We start from the raw sequence: 18,651 nt of genomic DNA, 5'->3' as shown, positions 1-18,651 counted from the left end.
GGCTGGCGGCGCGGCCAGGCGAGCTCAGCCGAGCGCAGAGGCGGATTTTGAGGAACAATAACAGAGCGGGGAGTGCGGGACCGGCGCGGCCGCCCCGCCCGCCGCCGCACCATGTACGCCTTTGTGCGGTTCCTGGAGGACAACGTCTGCTACGCGCTGCCCGTCTCCTGCGTGCAGGACTTCAGCCCCACGTCCCAGCTCGACTTCGACAACCAGAAGGTCTACACGGTGTACCGCAACCCCGAGGAGGCGGCGGAGGAGGACGACGAGAGCCCCGGCGAGTGGGGGGAGCGCCTGCTGCTCCACAAGGCCCAGATCCTGGCGCTGGCAGGTGGGCGCGGGCAGGGCCGGCTGAGGGAGGGGGCGGGCGGCGGACGGAGCCCTGGGGGGGCGGGGGGGGCAGGGCCGGGGGGATCCGCAAGTGACCCCCAGGGCTGCGCCGGGGCAAGTGCCGGGGGGACCGCGGGGCGGGGCGGGGAGCGGGGCCGGGTTGGGGAGAGCCCCCCCCGAGGGAAAAAAAAAAAAAGGGAAGGTTTCCCTGCCCGACGTATTTATAGTGCATGGAGTCATTTCTGTACCTCCGCAGCTCGCGTTGCCACATTGGTGCGTGTTGCTGGTTTCTGTCCGCTCTCTTAGTTTAAGCGACTTCCCAGGTTGGGAGGCAGTGGGGGAAGCAGAGCTTTGCGCGGCACGCGTGTGGGGCTTGGTGGTGCTCAGTGTGTCTGCCCCACATTTCTCTTACACATGGCTCCCTGCCTATGAGCACCGCTTCAACTGCACATCAAAACCACAAGCCCATACTTGGGCCATTTAAACCCTGGTGGGATGGTGCTGCTGTGTGGTCCCTGTGTCGTGTCCTGTTGGCAGCGCGAAGACTTTCCGTAGTTTCCTTGCAGAAAACTGTCCTCTTCACAGCTGGCATGGGAAGAAAGTTTGAGGGTGTTTGGAGTGAGCTGCTGGCTGGGCTGGAGGTGTCCCATAGGACGGGACAAGCTGAGTGTCAGTGAGGCCCACAGGACTCTGGGTTCCGCTCCTGAGCTCCACGTTTGGGGAGATATGCGGCCCATGGCCATTTCCCCAAATATGGCCTGGGCTGCGGAATCAGCTCTCTTGCACTGCAAAGGCCGTGCCTGCTTCTCATCCCCAAACAGGGCAGCTTAGTGCTACAGGCATATAAAACTAGTGTTTTCCTAGCTTTTGTTTTATTTTTGGAAACAATTCCTGGCATAGGTCAGCTGGTGGTCCCTCTAGTCCCTGAGTCAGAGAGTGACTTGTACCAGTGGCCTGTGTACAGTAGTGGCCATAAGCAGATGCTTGGAACAAATAAGGAACAGTAGAGCTTGTATGCCATTTCCCTGTAGAGCTTCTCTGCTTTGTGAATATCTGCAATCCCCAGAGTTCAGGAATAACACAGGCTGACAGAGGATTGGATTCTCCTGCAAAGTTTTTGTCATCCTGTGCCAGCACACAGTGTTTTGTGTGACCTGTCTGTAGCACAGGAGGATTGAAATATGAATTATTTGCGTGTTGCCTGCCGTGTACATGGAAGACAGCAGTGTCACTGCTTGGGGTTTGCTTGGCCTCTTCTCAAAGGTCACTCACATGGAGTTCACCTTCCTCCTCCTTACTGCGGAAGTGCCCTTTCTCAAGTGTTTCAGAGTTCTCAGTCGTGCTGTTTTGCTCATGTGGTGAGCCTACAAAGTTGCCTCGGTTTTCCAGCAGAAAGTGTTCCTACTTTTGTCAATTCACTCATCCCAGACAGAGTTTGTTCCTAAGAGAAGTCTTCCCGGCAGTTTGTTTCATCTCTTTTGAACCAGAACAAGGCAATATGCATTGTTTCTCCACAGAACAAGACTTGTTGCCTGCATTAGAGATCTGCATTAATTACTCCTCAGAGATCTTAGTTCTTACAGGAACTTTTCCTACTGAGCCAGGAACACAAGGAAACATGGAACTATTTTTATCACGTGTGCTCCATCTCAGTACACATGACGTGTACGTGTAAGTTACACATTTCAACATTTTTCACATGAGTCTACTCCTGTTCTTCTTTTCTTCCTCTACCATATAAAAATTCTGTAACTGAATTAAACATGCTATAGCCAAGGGATTAGTTACTTTCAGAGTTTTCACCTTCTCACCAAATGTTTAATGTTGATGCTTATTTTGTAGTGGTTAAAACACTGGGGAGGAAGGTTGATCTTACATGAAGATACTTTTGGTTTTAGTGTCCAAGTAAGTTTGTGTGGCAAACAGATTTAAGACAACTTTTTTATAGCAAACGTTACAAATCTGATATTATGCAACCTGCTTTTGTAGTGTAAAAGATGAATTTAAAAGTCAGTAACGTGTCACATACTTGCATGGAACTTTTAATCCTGAAGCATTACAATGTATGTTAGAAGTAAAGTAAATAAAGTGGGTAAAATAGCTTTTATCTTTAAAATATACATACTGAGTTGATATGGAATTTCTGAAGGGGAACCCGTGCCTGCACAAATTAGTGTATCAGTGACTTGTAAGCATTTACTGCTTTGGTCTGGGGATTCCCCATTAAGAACAGTCTTCAGGATCAATGTGATAGTGTACATATTAAATTTAAACAAAAAAAGGTGGGAGGAGGAATTTCTTTTTAGTTTCAATTAGTTTCAGTGCGCTCTGTTATTTTCTTAATAGGGTTTCAGCAGGTTGTACACTGATGTTCCAAAGCTGTTCAAGTAAGCAAAATGGTACCTGCTTATATATATTGTCATGATCGAACACCGCAGTTGCAGTAGGGTACAAAAAACCTCTTATCTTTCCTCTTTAGCAACATCAAAAAGGAAGGAGTAGAGAAAGAATACTGATACAAGATGTAGCTTTTGAAACAACTTTTCTACTGTCTTTAAAAAAAAACAAGGAAAGATACACTTTTACCATCCTGACACTCGAGTGGAGTTCACCTAGAGATAGATACATGTTCACACCCACAGTACAAACTTTTATTGGAGTATTTGTGTTGTAAACTGTTTGTGAAGCAATTGTCCTGATTTGAAGGAGTCTAGGAGCAGTTCTTTGATCCCTGTGTTGAGGTTGGATGTTTGGAAATCTGCACATCATTGAGAAATATTATGGGTGCTGCAAGGCAGATGGAGCTGAAAAGGGAAAGGTGTTGGTTGTGCTCAGAACAGCACATAGTTCTGATAGACTTGATACGGTGGGGAGATAAATACTGTCTTCTGACAAATTTAACGGTAGTACATAGCAGTATTGCAGCAGAGGGATTGTTCTGAGCAGTAGTACACGTTTCTTGTGCCTTTGTGTGAATGGTTGGGATCTGGTGGTGGTGGTTGGGGAACCTTCAACTATTTCAAAAGTTAGCCAAAGACTAAGGCTGAAACAAAGCAGGTTAACCCCCGACTAGGGCAGCTGTAGACAGCTGAGCCATAGAAAGCATATTAAAATGAGTGTTCTGTTCCATAACAAGTTCGGCATTTGGTTAACAGGCGGCCGATGTTACGTAGTAGTAAAGGAATCACTTTATTTACCTCTTGAATGGAAAATACAGCTCAGCAGACTGGAGCTGCACTGTAAGGCAGTTCTTGAGATGGCATGTTAACTGCTCTTTCTCACTGAGGATAAAATAAATAGACAGCTTTTCAGAAAGAGCTCGAGTCTTCCTTCTGATCATCCACACCCTTCATTTTTATTTCTCTCATGTCCTTTCATCTAAACACTAAAGCTGTTTTTCTCGTCCCTCTTGTTGAAACAGGTGTGCCACTTGCAACTTTTTTTGCTCTTGTCCGATGTAATCATTGTCAGTTTTGTCCATAAGCATGTATACCTTAGTGTGATCCTTACGTGACCCTGCTGGAGCCACTTCTAATGCTCATCACTTTGCAAAGCAAGGTGGAACAAATCAAGGTGCAGGGACTTTTAAAAAGTTTACTACTCCAGGCTGCATCTGTTGACAAGTTAATAGTGACTGTCTTCTAATTGGAGGCATTCTTTTCTGACTGCAGTAAATAATTGCTCTCTCTAGCTGCTGCCCTTAGCACTTCCCACCTGCACCATCGCAGCAAACACGTCTCAATCAGATCCTGACTGCAATTCCCTGCCTGCTACAGCAGGCACATTAATACCTGTGTGCATCCATATTCTTCCTTGTCCCTTTATAAAGTGCGATGCTCCACTTTTTATTTAAATAGGTTAGGTGATTTTTTTCTTTTCTTTTTAAGGTCTTTAAAAGTCTGTACAGCTCATGATGAGGTAATTTGCTGCGTTTCAGAAGGACGTAAAGTCTCCATTACTGGAACAGTTTTCAATTAAGTGATTTTGTTACTGAGTTTTGAGTAAGTTTGAGGGTGAATTCATCCTAAGTTGAAGCTGCCTGCTTTGTATAGTTAATGGAGGAAAGACACTGTCAAGTGCTGGAGTAGGTGAAAATTTACAAGTTGGGATTTTAGATTATACCAAGAATGTGCAGCATTTAGGTCAGCAGGTGATCTAGACGTGTAAAATCATTCTGAATCCTTTCAGTATTCAGACAGCCTGGGGAGTTGGATTAGGTAGAGCAGCGTGTAGTGATGCCATGGTCTGTGCCATGCTCAGACACAGTGTTGCCCCAAGTAAGGCAGTGCCATGAGGAGGCTGTAGGAAGCCTTCCAGCAGTGGCTCCTCACAGAATTTTTTCCTGGGGTAGTTCAGGAGTACCTGTGGGCTGAACTTTGCGTAGCTGCCCATGAGCAGCCAGCCCTCTTTGTCCTACCTGAGCACTGGGACTTGCCTTGGGGTGACCTGGTCACCAAGCGGAGCCAAGCTCAGCAGTTCTGAATCAATCTTGTTCAAAACATAGTCCAATTCCTGTTCATTTTTAACTATTTCAAGATGAAGGACAGATTATTTTTTCTCCCTTTCTTCTATATTGTACTGTAGGAGTGTGTCTGAGATCTAAAGAGCTTGTACAAGGACACCATTTTTCTTTATCATATCTGTTTGTTCAGCACTGAAGTAGAGCGCATCAGTGCAAAGCTGAAGTACCAGCATTAAAGGAGTTTGGAACTTTTAAAACCATAGCCAGTATCTGTTATGATAGTGGAGATGGGTATGTATGATCAGCAACATAAAGTACTAATGAAAAGGAGTTTAAAAGCAATTAAACTTCAAGATCTTACCCCCTAGTTTTCTCTTTTCTTATACATCTTACTGTGGAAAGAAGTATGTTTTGGTCTCAGTTGACCTGCTTGTTCTTCAGTCACGTTTGCTTTTTGCTTCTGAAGAGTCAGAAGTCATTTACTAGCTTATTTTTATGACACACGCCCATACAGGTCACCTACAGTGTTGTGATTTCTTTTGGTCTCAGTACACACATTATAGCACATAACACAAGTTCCGCTTGTAAATGTTGCATAAGCTTAACTATGGTACAATAAAAATACAAATTTCAGGATTTTAATAAAATTGATTTCAAAGGTAGTATGGGGATGGTAACTATAGTAACTAACACTTACTAATTAAAATATGCTAAATTTTGCAGGGAAGTGGAAAGAGAGATTAATGTAAGTTATTGTTTTTGTTTTCTTAATTTGACTGTAAAACATTTTTTCCAGTGCTAGCCTAAGTGCTAGTCACTCCATTATGTGCTTGGTTGTTGGGGCTTTTTTGTTGTTGTTGTTGTTGTTTTTTGCTTCAAGAAACCCTCTAAAAATAGCAGCAACTGAACCACATAATTTTTGTGCGGAAACTAAAAAATACATGAATCTACCCAGTATTTCCATAGCAAACTCATTCCTCAGGCAGAGAGGTTGTGGAGGTTTCCTGGAGAGTTCCCTGTAGGCTGCTGCTTTTTCTGGCCTTTGTGATCAGGAAATCATTATTGAGGGCTGGTACTAGTGAAGTTCTTCGGTGTGATTCAGGCTGACTGCTTATGGCAGGCAAATTGACAAACTGTAGCTGTCATTGAGAGGATGATGTCTTGAGATGAACTCTTGAACTTTTTGAAAAAGGCACAGATTTTGCAAGAAATACATTTTTATGAAATACTTAGCATGTCCAGACTTTTGAAAAGTAGTTCCCATAATTGAGTTTTGCATATAGGTACAGAGTAAAGACTTAAGGGATATTAATGTTATGCTTATTTTCAAGGATATGTATTTTTTTTATTTAATGGTAATAATTTATTATTGTTTTTGATTCCGAAAGGATTATGAGAACTGTTCCAGAATAGTTATATTCCTTTTTGCTGGAACAGGCTGCCCAGAGAGGTTGTGGATGCCCCGTCCCTGGAGGTGTTCAAGGCCAGGTTGGATGGGGCCCTGGGCAGCCTGGTCTAGTATTAAATGTAGAGGTTGGTGGCCCTGCCTGTGGTGGAGGGTTGGAGCTTGATGATCCTTCAGGATCCTTCCAACCCAAGCCGTTCTATAATTCTATGTTTGATGTGCTCAGAGTGTTGTATAATATTAACAAATCTACAGATGGAGACACTGAGATAGACAAGAGAGGTCAGGTTATTCAAGGTCTGTATTTAAGTAAATATTGGATCCAAGATAAAAGCTGTCCTCACCATTTTGGGGGGAAAAAAAAACAAAAAACAAAACCAAAAAAACAACAAAAACCACCCACCTTGATTTCATGTTCTCAGTCTGCGTGTCTTTACTTGATCTAATGGCTCCATCATTTTCTACTGCCAACAGACACAGTTTTAATCCTCCTAAGAAATTAAATGGGAGAGTTTTGTTTATAAAGAGTAAAAGAATAATAACTTTTATCAGTTATATAAACAAATTAAAACTTGTATAAATTATTATTTATGTTTGTTTTGAGCCATGTTGCTCTTGTTTAGTTATTGTTGCAGAGGCTGTGTATTAACTTCTGAATTAAGAAATACATCATCAGTGAGCTTCCTTGACTTGGGTTTCTGGTACATCATCCTCCTTACCCAATATGTCCAAACCTAACAAGCCTTTTCCCAGTCTCATTTAGAGTTATTTTCAGTCTGGCTTCTATTCTCTCCATTCAAATGAAATTCACAAGGTTTAGCAACCTTTTTGGCTGGTTTCTCAAGAGTATGTCTTCACCTGTGGCGTGCTTTTTGGCCTTGTTTGTCAGTGCTGCTGCTTGTTATGCTTTTCCCTGATGTTCTTTTTGAAGACATTTCCCTAGTCGCTCAGCTGTCTGTTGCTGTCTTTTTCTTGGGAAGTTTTTCGGGGGTATTTAGTTCTTAAATTTTTGAGGGTGATATCAGCCCTGATAATGGACACTCAGCTTTGCCTCTTTATTCCTTACTTTTCTCACTTCCTGAAATTTCTTTTCAGTTTCCCCCTCTGACATCCTTATGCAGAAATGTTTGATCCCTTTTCTGCCTGCTCCCCTCATTTTAGGGGGAGCTTCAACTTTGGTGGCTCACTTCCTTGAATACCTTTTGCATTCCTACACCATCCATTCCACTGTGTTGTATATTATTGTGGTTTTTGAGTTTCTTCCTCTTTGGTAGAGGTCTTAAGCTCAGGGTGGTTTGTGCAAGAAGAGTTTTTCTTCCTCTGTGCCCTGATCACCTTCTGAGCCTGCAGGGTTGTTACACGTTCTGAAATCACATCTTCCTCGTAAAGTCCTTCTTCTTGACTTAGCTAACGTGAGAAACTTATGGTTCTTTTGTTGTTTTTCTTTTTTCTTTTTTTTTTTTCCATTTTCAAATAAACTAGCCTGGTTTTCATTGTTGTATTATCATGCTGCTTTCATTTTCAGTCACAGCAATATTGATTATTGTTTATTTGTGTTTAAGTGCCACTTAGGAATCTATGCCCTGTGGTGCTCCGTGCCTGTATGTGTTTTGAAGCACCAAGTATACCTTTGTCTGTGGGTTTTTTGTTTTGGTTCTCGAGTGTCTGTCTTGTTTTAAGTGTGTACTGAAAGCGGTGCAGAACCTACTCAGGCAGATGCTGTTCTCTCAGGCAGCAGTGAGGCAGTTCCCCCCGTGCTGCTGCGTTGAGTTCTTTGCAGGTGCTGCCCATATGTGTTGGGTATATGCCTAAAAATGGGAAGGGTGATGTTAAATTTTTTGAACTATCAGTATATCATTTTTCACAAGGAGTGGAATTCTTTTTGAAGGCTTAGGGAAAGGATGAATTTTGCTCAAGGTTCTCTCATTTTATTATTGTAAGATTTATAGCATCACAGAGCCCCTTATTTGGGCTGATCCGAAACCTTCCATCTTCCATCTACACAGGGTGCAGAGCTCTCTTTCTCTTGTTTTTCATCTTTGATTCCAAAAGTTAGAAAACAAACAAACAAACAAACAGAATTTGAACTACTTTTTTGAAGAGATTAGTTTGTTCAGTACATACCATTAATTTAGAAAGTAAGGAATGTTTTAAAGAGACTTTGAGTTTTCCATAGTTCTACTCTACATCCCAGAATATGGTTTTCAAATTTAGGTCACTAACATATTTTTACTTGAATTTAACCAACTCATTTCCTGCCCTGTCAAATTCACTTTGTCTGCCTCAGTTCCCTGCTGCTGTAGACTCGAAGCTATTGCCTTTTGGCCCAGATCCACCCATTCTGATGCTGAAACGAAGGCCTGACTGAAGGAAACATTCCAGGAACAGTTTATCCTTTGCTAGTTGATACTGATTCTCTAATACAGGCATGTTTTTTTGACTCTTTTCTTTTCTTTTCTTTTGGCAATGCTGAGGGCAAATGTCTTCCCAGCCACTCTGAAGTTTCCCAGCAGTTTGCTTTCTTCTTGCTAGCTGAGGAACTCTGGGAGGTGGCCGTATAGACTGAGAAGTGCTGTTATGTGCACTGACTCTTGAGCCCTGTACTTCAGTACCTAGTGAGGTTGACTGGTGAGATCTCTCCAAGCTTGACCTTTTCCTGGAGTACTGTTATTCCAGCATTCTTCATCCTGTGTATTGAATCACAAAGTACCATTTTCTCTGCCTGACTACCAAAAGCAGTTTTTCTTGCCTCGTGTCTTCTGGAACGTCTGTTTAAAGGGCAGAGGGCTTCAATGCTGTCCATGCTTGCATCGTGCTCCTGTGCTGTTTATTTCATTACAGGTATCTAATTAGCTACGTTAAATGCTAGTTCTCAGTGGTCAGTTTCACTAAATCACTTATTTCACACACAGGAAAAGCTGTAGATACAACTTAGTGACAGTTAGTTCATGACCGCCAAAGGGAAGATATAATCTTTAACTTGTGTCAAGGTTTAAATGACTGGGGGCAAAGTCTGGACAAATCATTCACGTCATTGCAAAAGGCTCTGAGTGACAGCATTTCTAGAACTGCCTTTCTCAGTGCGTTCTATAGCTCCAGTCAGCAAATTGTGTCTTGTCCAGCTGTTTAGGTTCATATCTTGGTTTTCTCCTGGCTCAGGATTTGTGCATGTTTAACGTTTTCTGGATTGCTCTTTTGTCCTTGCCTTTTGTAGGCTTACACAGCAGCAGAAATGGAGTTCTAAGAAGAACAGATCAAAAGGCACATTCATGTTTCTCCTACCCCTCCCTCTGGTCTACTCTCATTTCCCTCCCACCCCTTCCCAGATTCCATCAATATTTACAGAACATGAGCCAGTACTTAAGCATTATCCTAAAATCAAGAATGGGTTTTTTTCTGTCTCTATCTGCAGCTAATGTGGAAGACAACAGAAGTTAGAAATGTACTTAAAAAACAACAACAACAACAAAGACCATTTAATATCCAACACACTGAATGAATTGTGTTAGATATAGATAGGCCTAGAAAGAACCGATCGTATGTAAGAAAACTTTGTATGGAGTTTTATTGGAAGACAGAGGAAAGTAACATTATTAATTCATCAACTAAATGAGAGAAATCCTGAGCTTTAATTTGCCTAGGCTCATTTTTACTGGTTTCTTCAAATTTTGTGCATGTGGGGACAAATAATTCTTCAAATCATTTAACAGGATAAGCAGTAAAATCAAGAAACCAAATGCAAAGATTTGCCCAACACAGGAGAGACTCGTGTTGATAGTTAGACACCAATAACTGATATACTGAGCATTTGTAAGGAGGTATATAAGTACACTTTTACCTTCAGTCCACCAGTAAAGTCATGTAAATATGGATTTCATAGGCAGACTGAGAAACTGGGAGGGGAATGGAAGGTGAAGAATTCAGATAATGTGCATTGTTTTACTTGACCCCCAGACTGGATATTTTCTTTCATTTCTGTTCTTCAGAGCATCTAGTGTGTTCTTAACCTTTACAAGTTGACTTAAAAAATAGAAAGCCAAAACCAAAAGAAAAATATTTCTGTTCTTCCAAATTGTTTTTATTTTAATGTTTTGTATGTGAGAAAATATTTGCTGACTTCACTGTTGCCTGCACATGCACTTATTCCTGTGTGACTCCTTTCCAGGAGTGTTTCAAGCCTTTCTTTTCCCAGGCCATGGGCAGAATTGATGGTGTCCGTTTCCAGTTTGCCTGGGGTTCTGGCTAGGGCTGACCTCAGGTAGCTGCCAGCAGGCACTTTAGGTAACTATGTGAAGCAATTGGATTATGTCCACCTTGTAATGAGGCCAAGGGTTATTTCAGACCAGGGAAATAGATCTGCATTCTTTAAATGCAGAAGAGATGTAGAATGTTGATCTTCATGTTCTGTGGAAGATGTTTTGGCAAAGCGACCTAGGGAAGCTTGCTCTGCAATAAACGTGCACTTGAAAGAATTGTGAGCACATATTTTAGTGAAACACTCTGGTGCACCAAAGTATATAGTCACAGAGATATGTATATTCTTCTTCCCATCTGGATTTATTTATTTTTCAGTTTCTGTCCTTCTGAGAAGATACCAATACCCATTAACCTATCCTTCAGTCAAATTTGTAGGTTTGGGTTTCTTTGTTCTTTTAGTAAGAGCTCTCTTATCCTCTGCTCTCTGACAGTAGAAGTGAACTGTGTCACTCTTCTGATGAAGCTATATTTTGCAGATAAATGGAAATGTAGGGTTGGTTTTTGTGTGCTGTTGTTGTTTTTTGTTTGTTTCTTTCTTTGTGCATTTTTTGTTTTTGTTTTTTTCCCAACACTGAAACAGTTGGATTGCCTTTCTGTTTTCCTGGGATAAGCATCCATGGTGCTCTGGGGAACAGAGAATGATCTAAAATAAGCCTCACTGTTTTTTGTTGTTTATCTGTTTTGTTTTGCATCTGTCTTAGTATTTATTGCAACCATCTGCATTTCATTTTAGGTTGTCTAATGTCTTATTCTGCGTTTTCTGTGCCTCCCCTTTTTACATAGCCCTGGGCTGTAATATCACCATTTGCCTACAAGAGATCCATTTCTATCTGTAACAAAATGAATTGCGTTCATCTGTGTAATTCATTTCTAATGAATGCCTCGATCCTCATTAAACAGTGATTTACCTTTGTTTCCCTTTTCTGTGTTGTCAATGCTAACAATTTCGAGGTCCTGTGGAGAGATGCTAATGTGAGAAAGCAGAAGTCAATGCAACTAAACACTAAGAAATGTCATCCTCATTAGCACCCTCAAAAATATTCATGGGACACTTTCTGAAATACAGTTTGCAGGTGGATAAGAAGACTTAAAATGTTCTCTTATTCATAGGCTTTCAGTGCACAAATACAACACTTCAGACTTTAAAGGCATCACTCCTTGTCGAAGTCCTGCATGGGTAGCCAAGCTGCTGAATTCCTTTAGACTTGGTTTGCTCTGCAAGAATTTCACAGATCACAGACATATTTGGGGTGACTGTACTCTTGCTTCCCTGTCCCCTTTGCATCTTTTCAAAAATATTAAAATGCTTCAAACATATTTCCAGGAAATATTTAATTTTGAGGTGTTTTAGAATCTTTCAGACTTGAAAATATTTTACTTAAATTTTTTGAGATTCAGAGATTTCAACATGTCCTGCAGCATCTCCTTTTCCTGCCCTGGTGTTTGCACGACTGCAGAATCTGCTGTGTTTGCACATAAATCTGTGCTGCTCATGGTTGGAGTACAGGGTAAATAACCACGTTTATTTTCACTTTAAGCCTCAGCAGAGTCTGAACTGCAGCAACAGATAATGAATATGAAAATACTGTTGGTAGACTTAAAGTGTTGCAGATGTTTTTAGGAAGTTGTCTTATTTACAGCATCTTTAACTCTTATTTAGGGATAGTACTACCTACTTGTTGATGCTTTTGGTGATTCCAACAAACTTAGCTTGGCATTTTACGATACTTACTCTTGTGTTTGATCAGATTGATCTCCTGTTGAAACTCTGGCATTGTCAATGGCCATGAGTTGAGTTACAGCGTGGATTAATTTGAGGGGAATGAAGCATGGGAGATTTTTTTTTTTTTTAATGAGTCTTACTGAAGTCATGTAGCATTTGGAAGTAAGAACACTGGTTAATGTAACAAAATTTTACTTTCAATATACATTTTAGAGGACAAAACTGACCTTGAGAACAGTGTGATGCAGAAGAAAATTAAAATCCCCAAACTCTCTCTCAATCACGTAGAAGAAACTGGGGAGGTTACAGATTATGGGGAAGAAGATGTGGAGCTTAGACACAGTAAGGTACTGAAGACTTTCCTTTTTTTTCTTTTCTTTATTTTTGGGGCGTGGGGGGGGAAGTGCTTGGGGCATATACAGACTTCATAGTTTAAGAATTTCAGTCCTGCTTTTGATCTCCTTAAAACATTGTGGTTATTGTAATTGGGTCAAATTAGGAGCAGAGGGGATATGGTATGGGTTTTCAAAAACCTGATTCATGTGCAATCAGACATTTTCCTGTTTATATGGTCTTGCACGGCTTAATTGCCATTCAAGGTTTTTGGAACAATGCTTTTTCGCTTGGGTGCAGAATGCTTTAAAAGTGACCAGCTGTTCTCGGTGGCACTTATGACCTAATGCACTCTGCTTGTTTGGAATTGGAAAGGGAGCTCTGAGACTTCTCAAATACAGCAGTGCTGGAGAAGACAAACTGACAAGGCACCATCCCTCCATTATAACTGCCAGTTGCCTTTTTAGGTCCAGATGCCAGAAGCCCACTATGTAGCCGTATTTATTTTTTGATACCAAATGATTTCTTTAAAAGCCTGCCAACCTTCAGAATAAAATAATGTTCTGTGGCTTCATGTGTTTTGCAGCTGCAGGAATGATGCTAGTACATCTCTTTATGGTGGGCCTGCATTTTTTTTAGAGCATGCGTGGAGCAGGCATAACATCAAATAATCTCATTTTCTGCCACATTACTCATGGATATTGTGGTATGGGAATTGATAGTGTCAGCTTCTTGTCTCTAGTCTATGAACTACATTTGCTTTCATTGGAGTTGCTTGGAAGTTCAAATGCTTTTTCCATATTTGGCCAATAAAACATAGTGACTTTTACACGTACTGTTACGTTTTAATACTGCTGTATGGGCCCCCGAAAACAGGTGTGCTTTAATTTATAGAGTTTGGATTTTATTTAGAAGACTGAAGGTAAATTTCTGCTAGGAGTTCAAAGAACTAATTGAGAAACAATCAGTTGATCAGGAAAATGAGACTAGATGATATGTTCTGTCTCCAACTTGAGTGTTTTCAATTCCCTTTCATTGTTTTCTGATAGTGTTAACATAGTCACTTGCATCAACCGGTTGGGCTAATGTAGCAGAGGAAAAGTCAGAGAAGGCTTTGTCTCCTCATGTGTGGGAAGGACAAGCCCTCAATGCATACAGCAGCTTTGTATGGTGTGCTTCTTTGATCTCTGATGTCGTCACAGGTGACAAACATAACTGATTGTCTCTCTTACCTACCAGAAAAGCCTTTGTTGTAGGAAGTCTAGATGTTAAGCATGAACCTCAACGGAAAAGAGATCTAGATCCAGTGTTATTTTTTTAATAAATTAGCTTTATATATGTAATGGAGTGACTTATCATACAGTCAGTTTGCAAGTGTTGCATAAATGCAGAAAGAAAGACCTGAAAGAGAGACCTCTACACCTCAGAAGTTTGTATATGCATTTTGCTGAATTACACCTGCATGGTAGCTACAGTGTATGTCTCCATAAGAATTTGATAAGCAAAACATTTTTGCAGGCTGACTTTTTTTTTTTTTTGCATTTTTTTTAGTAAGTAAAATAATATTTGCAGTCCACAAATCTGTGGGATTTAAATTTATATTAAACCTTGCTATACTTCTAATTATTATTATTTTTATTGTAACATTCAGAGGCAAGATGGAAGGAAACAAAGTGAAGGTACACACAAAAGCATCGAAGCAGTTGTTGCTCGCCTTGAAAAACAAAATGGGATGAGTCTCAGTAATACTTCCAGCCCTGAGGAGGCTTTCATGGAGGCTTCAGAAGGGATGAACAACATGGACGATGCTGTAGTCCCTCGGATTCTGTATGAAGAATTGCTGAGGAGTTACCAACAGCAACAAGAAGAAATGAGACACATTCAACAGGAGCTTGAAAGAACACGGAGGCAGCTTGTGCAACAAGCAAAGAAGCTAAAGGAATATGGGGCACTCGTGTCAGAAATGAAAGAGCTCAGAGACTTGAACAGGAGACTCCAGGATGTACTGCTTCTAAGACTAGGTAGTGGTAAGTGCCGGACTTAAATGGGACAAGTTTTAATGAATTTTGCAAATGTGATCAATAGTAATGGAAACATTTTTGAAGAATAGCAGTGGTTGTTAAACTGGACACTGAATGTTAAAAGGGTTTTCTGCTATGGCTGTACAATATACGTCGAATTTGTATGATATGTATGTCTGGGTTTTTCTTTAATGGTAGTAGAGGTCTTTGTGCTGGTTTGGCTGAATCAGAGTTCCATTTTAAGCAGCTGTATTTTAAGAGGTCTTTGAACTTTCAGTATATGCTGAAAAGATAATAAAGTTTAAACTGCAAAATATACCAATATGTTCTAGCTTTAAAAAGGAAAAAAAAAAAAAAAAAGAAGAAAGAAAAGGCAGTGCAATGAATATTTGGGCAAAAACTATTCTATTTCTTTCAGTTAGGGTTTTTTGTTATGTAAGTGACTGTGTTACCTCCCATTTTCTGCCCCCCGCTTCCCGTTAGTAGCACACTGGAATGTGGAATACACCTGAACTTCTTGGCAGTGGCTTTAAACAGCCGTGCTATTTGAAAAATAATGGCTTGTTAAAGACTAATTCCTATATTAGTGTCCCGTTATCAGCACTTGTTACAAAATGCAGGTTTGTGTGATTTGGATTTAAATTTTAAATATCTTGAGTAATTGCTAAATTGTTTTGGTTTATAACAATTATTTAATCATTATGTTGGAATAAATGGGAAAAAAGACAAAATAAAAAGTTCATCCTTTTCATTGAAGATGATACCCTTGGAATACCTTCAAATATTTTACTGAATTATATTTATTTGCTAATAGAATGTGGAACTGTTGTGTTGAAGATTTGCTTGGTGACTGAAACTTCGTTGAAATTTACGCATCCAAACTTAGCATGCTGTGTCTTATGTCTGCCTTTGTGTATCTGGAAAATTAATTTTTGCATGTTAGTTGGATGTTGGCTCTTCTACTTGAACGAGTGCATGCAGTTTGCATGGAGATCTGAGTTCCATTCACGTACAAACCTGAACCTGGTAGAGCATGTGCCTGTGCTGTAGCATGTGTTAAGGGGTGCTAGCAGATTTGGACCCAGGTTCTCAAGGCTGAAGATTTAAACTGGGTGTTTGGGTGTGAACGGTCATTGTTGTTATGCTCTGCATAATTAAAATGTCATTACTTATTATAAACGTTATAGTTAACTTTTAAAATAAAACAGGCAAGATTTCCACAATCTGAAAACACAATGTGGTTGGCAGTAGATTCTACTGAACTTTCTAAAAATTTTCCTTGGATGGAGAGATGTTTCTTCATCTGCAAATAGTTAGCTGGAATTTCTGTGAATGGAACATCAACCAGATGTTTGTAGGCAATGGGGCTAAACAGCATAAAATACCAATTTAGTTGGTAGACTTGACAACAGTTTGAGTGGTGAGACCAGCAATGGAATGGAGACAGCTTCTGAATTCTGTCTCGTTTCTTTCACTCTAAGAAAGGAGGGTGTTTTTTTTCACTTAAGCCAAGTTAAGAAAGCTTAGAAGAAAAAGGAAAAAGAAAATGAAATAGGAAAACTTATGAAAAAAGACTGAAATAAAATGGAATCTTCACTCTATCGGACCCTCTATTGGACCTATTTGTTATCAGTATGCCCCCTTCTACATAATACATCTCGAATACCTTGAAGACAAGTTAGTTTAATTGTCTGGACAAATATTAATTATGAATAACTTCCAGAAATCCTTTATAATAATTAGTTGTAACATTAAAACATTGTGAAGGTGGGTTCTCTCCTGGATCCCTTTGGAACTTTTCATGGATGACAAAGGTAGAATTCGGCCCTATGGGCTGTACTGTGTGTGTGTCACATGTGTTGTGTGTGTATTTTGTGTGTTGTGTGTAGACTTGTTGTACTAACTGCTGCTAACTGTTGCCTTTCATTGTAGCCTCTCTCACAGAGGAAAAAAAACAAGTTCTAGAAAGATTAGAAAGAGAGATATCTTCAGCAAGTTATAAATTAGAGAGTCTGATGACACCATGAAAAAGTGCTGTTTTTAATCAGGAAAAAATAAATCTTTATGTATGTGTTTCTTTACTTTTCCAGTCTTGTAAGTGGAGTATGTTTGAGTATGTGAAGAATCTCTGAAAATGGTTTGGAAAATAGGTTACATCCTGAATCTCTCTTTGGTTGTTGTGGTGATCTCCTAATCCCAGAGTTTCAAATGATGTGTCATTTAAGTTAAGCTTTACCTCTAGCAGGCTGAACTTAATGCAAACTAATTGCATTTCTCTTTCACCGTAAAGACTTCTGATTTGCTTGCATGAGATGACAGCTGTTTTGTGTTGATGAATTGCAGCTGTGGGAAACACGTCCTTGTTGCCATTTTAAACTTGCAGATCAAATATAGAACATCCTCTTGAGTTAACATTCAGTCAAGTATTCAGTCTCTTAATTTCCTATCAATATGCTGATTTCAGTGAGAATTAAGAAGTCAGCATATTCTGCTCCAGACGTGGGCCTTCGTCTCTGCTGCTAAATCCTGAGCCACTGCTGTGGGAAGAGCGAGGTTCTCTGTGTTTCACATGGGGACAGCAGAGCCTGAAGGCAGTTGTGGCCAACAGCGGTAGTGAAATCACTACTGACCCATGAGATATAATAGGAAGTTTTCCATCATTTCGATATGGATCACTTCCTGGTGGATACAAGAATTTGACCAGGGCTCTAGGGCTCAAGGCAGTGAGGAAAGAGGGTGATGATAGTGGAAGCAGTCACAGTATCCCTTGCCTGTGCATCCTGAAGTATGTACGTGGCCAAAGCCTCTCTGCACTTGCCTACGGTGGGGTTAGGAAGCCTTGTAGCTTATCTTTGCTCTGTTTCACCTGAAAGTACACTAATTTGCTCTAGTTTTATTAAGAGAGAGTGAGGTGACTTAGAAAATTAAATCAATGACTCTTCCCTATCTGCCTAACTTTAAATAGATACAAAAGTTGAGAAGTTCAAGAACTTTCTCTAAAACTAGGGGTCTCCAAATTAAGATATGGACAGTTTATTGTGATTGTATATGACCAGTAGTGAAGTTGTATCAGGGATGCTGTTTGAGTGTAGATCTCTTTCAGACATGCATGTTGCACTGCTAAGAGCTAACGTTGCTCTAATGCCTAGGAGTGTATACACCTCAATTCATTCACAAAGAGCTTATTTTTAACTGTGGTCTTTTTGGTGATGCAGTTTAAAAGGTTATGGGACTGACAACAGGACAGGGAGGAAGACAAGGTATTTGTGTGTCTTACCATGCACTTAAGGAATTACTACTATTTGGCTTCTCTTGATCTGTTTGGCTTTTTGATGAAAAAAAATCCAACATTTCTAGCAAGTAGGAGGAGTACAGGAAATAGCACATATAAAACATGGCCATTTCTCAGACTCCTGCTGTTTTCACTGGAATCCTGGTAGACCATGTTAGCTCAGGAGGTGTTTAAAGAGAAGCCTTCTCCCTCTTCATACTGCATTTGAAGTTGGGGGCCTCTCAGATAGTAAGGAAACTTTACAATCAGAAAGAAGATTTTTTCAAGAAAGCGTTTGTTTCCTTGGTGTGTCTTGAATAATTGTCTTTATTTCTTCACGATCAATATGTAACAAGTACTATTGCTATTAATCTTTTAGATGGCAGCATTTTTTAATATATATATATATATCCATTGCTCTTTTTAGAATAAGATGCAGAGCACAAGAGCTACAGAGATAGAACTTTAAAAGTATGGTGCATGATAAATTAGGCACACAGCACCCACTGGTATGAAGGTAACAATGCAAGTTGCATGTCTAACTCATAACGTGGAGCTGAAAATGCACTCTTTTAGTACTTACTGAAAGAAACCAGGAAGACTACCTACTTAGAGACAGATTTCTGTTTGGGAAGAAGAATCAGCGGAGTATAAAAGGAGACATTTTAAAGGCGTTCTGTAGGTGATTTCATTAGCAAAGCATGAATTGAATTAGAGATCTTTCTGACCTGTTAGAGCTATGGTTACTGGGTACTTCAGTCAGCTATTTTTCTTGGGGAATTCTGGAAACCAGATCCCAGCTGTGTCAATATATTACTGTTACTATGAATGTGCAGTAAAGGACTTCTA

The 18,651-nt window shown here is 40.2% G+C and overlaps 1 protein-coding gene across 12 annotated transcripts in view; it reads left to right on the top strand.

Annotated features, from left to right (window-relative positions):
* BEND5 (BEN domain containing 5) overlaps positions 1 to 18,651 on the top strand; it is an 840,137-nt gene that overhangs the window by 498,000 nt on the left and 323,486 nt on the right. For 6 of the 12 annotated variants that reach the window (XM_046944497.1, XM_040704670.2, XM_015291228.4 and 3 more), the window contains 2 exons: positions 12,391 to 12,524; positions 14,162 to 14,537. The exons of 1 other annotated variant lie outside the window; for it this stretch is intronic. In XM_046944497.1, coding sequence (XP_046800453.1) covers positions 12,391 to 12,524; positions 14,162 to 14,537 — 510 coding nt within the window. Of the gene's footprint in view, positions 1 to 42; positions 332 to 12,390; positions 12,525 to 14,161; positions 14,538 to 18,651 lie in introns of those variants that run through there. 5 more of the 12 variants (XM_046944499.1, XM_015291230.4, XM_040704671.2 and 2 more) reach the window with 4 other exon arrangements.

The sequence above is a fragment of the Gallus gallus genome, chromosome 8 (genome assembly GCF_016699485.2).
Source record: "Gallus gallus isolate bGalGal1 chromosome 8, bGalGal1.mat.broiler.GRCg7b, whole genome shotgun sequence".
Taxonomy (NCBI): domain Eukaryota; kingdom Metazoa; phylum Chordata; class Aves; order Galliformes; family Phasianidae; genus Gallus; species Gallus gallus.
The sequence above is the reverse complement of the archived record's forward strand: the minus strand, read 5'-3'. Positions and strand labels throughout refer to the sequence as shown.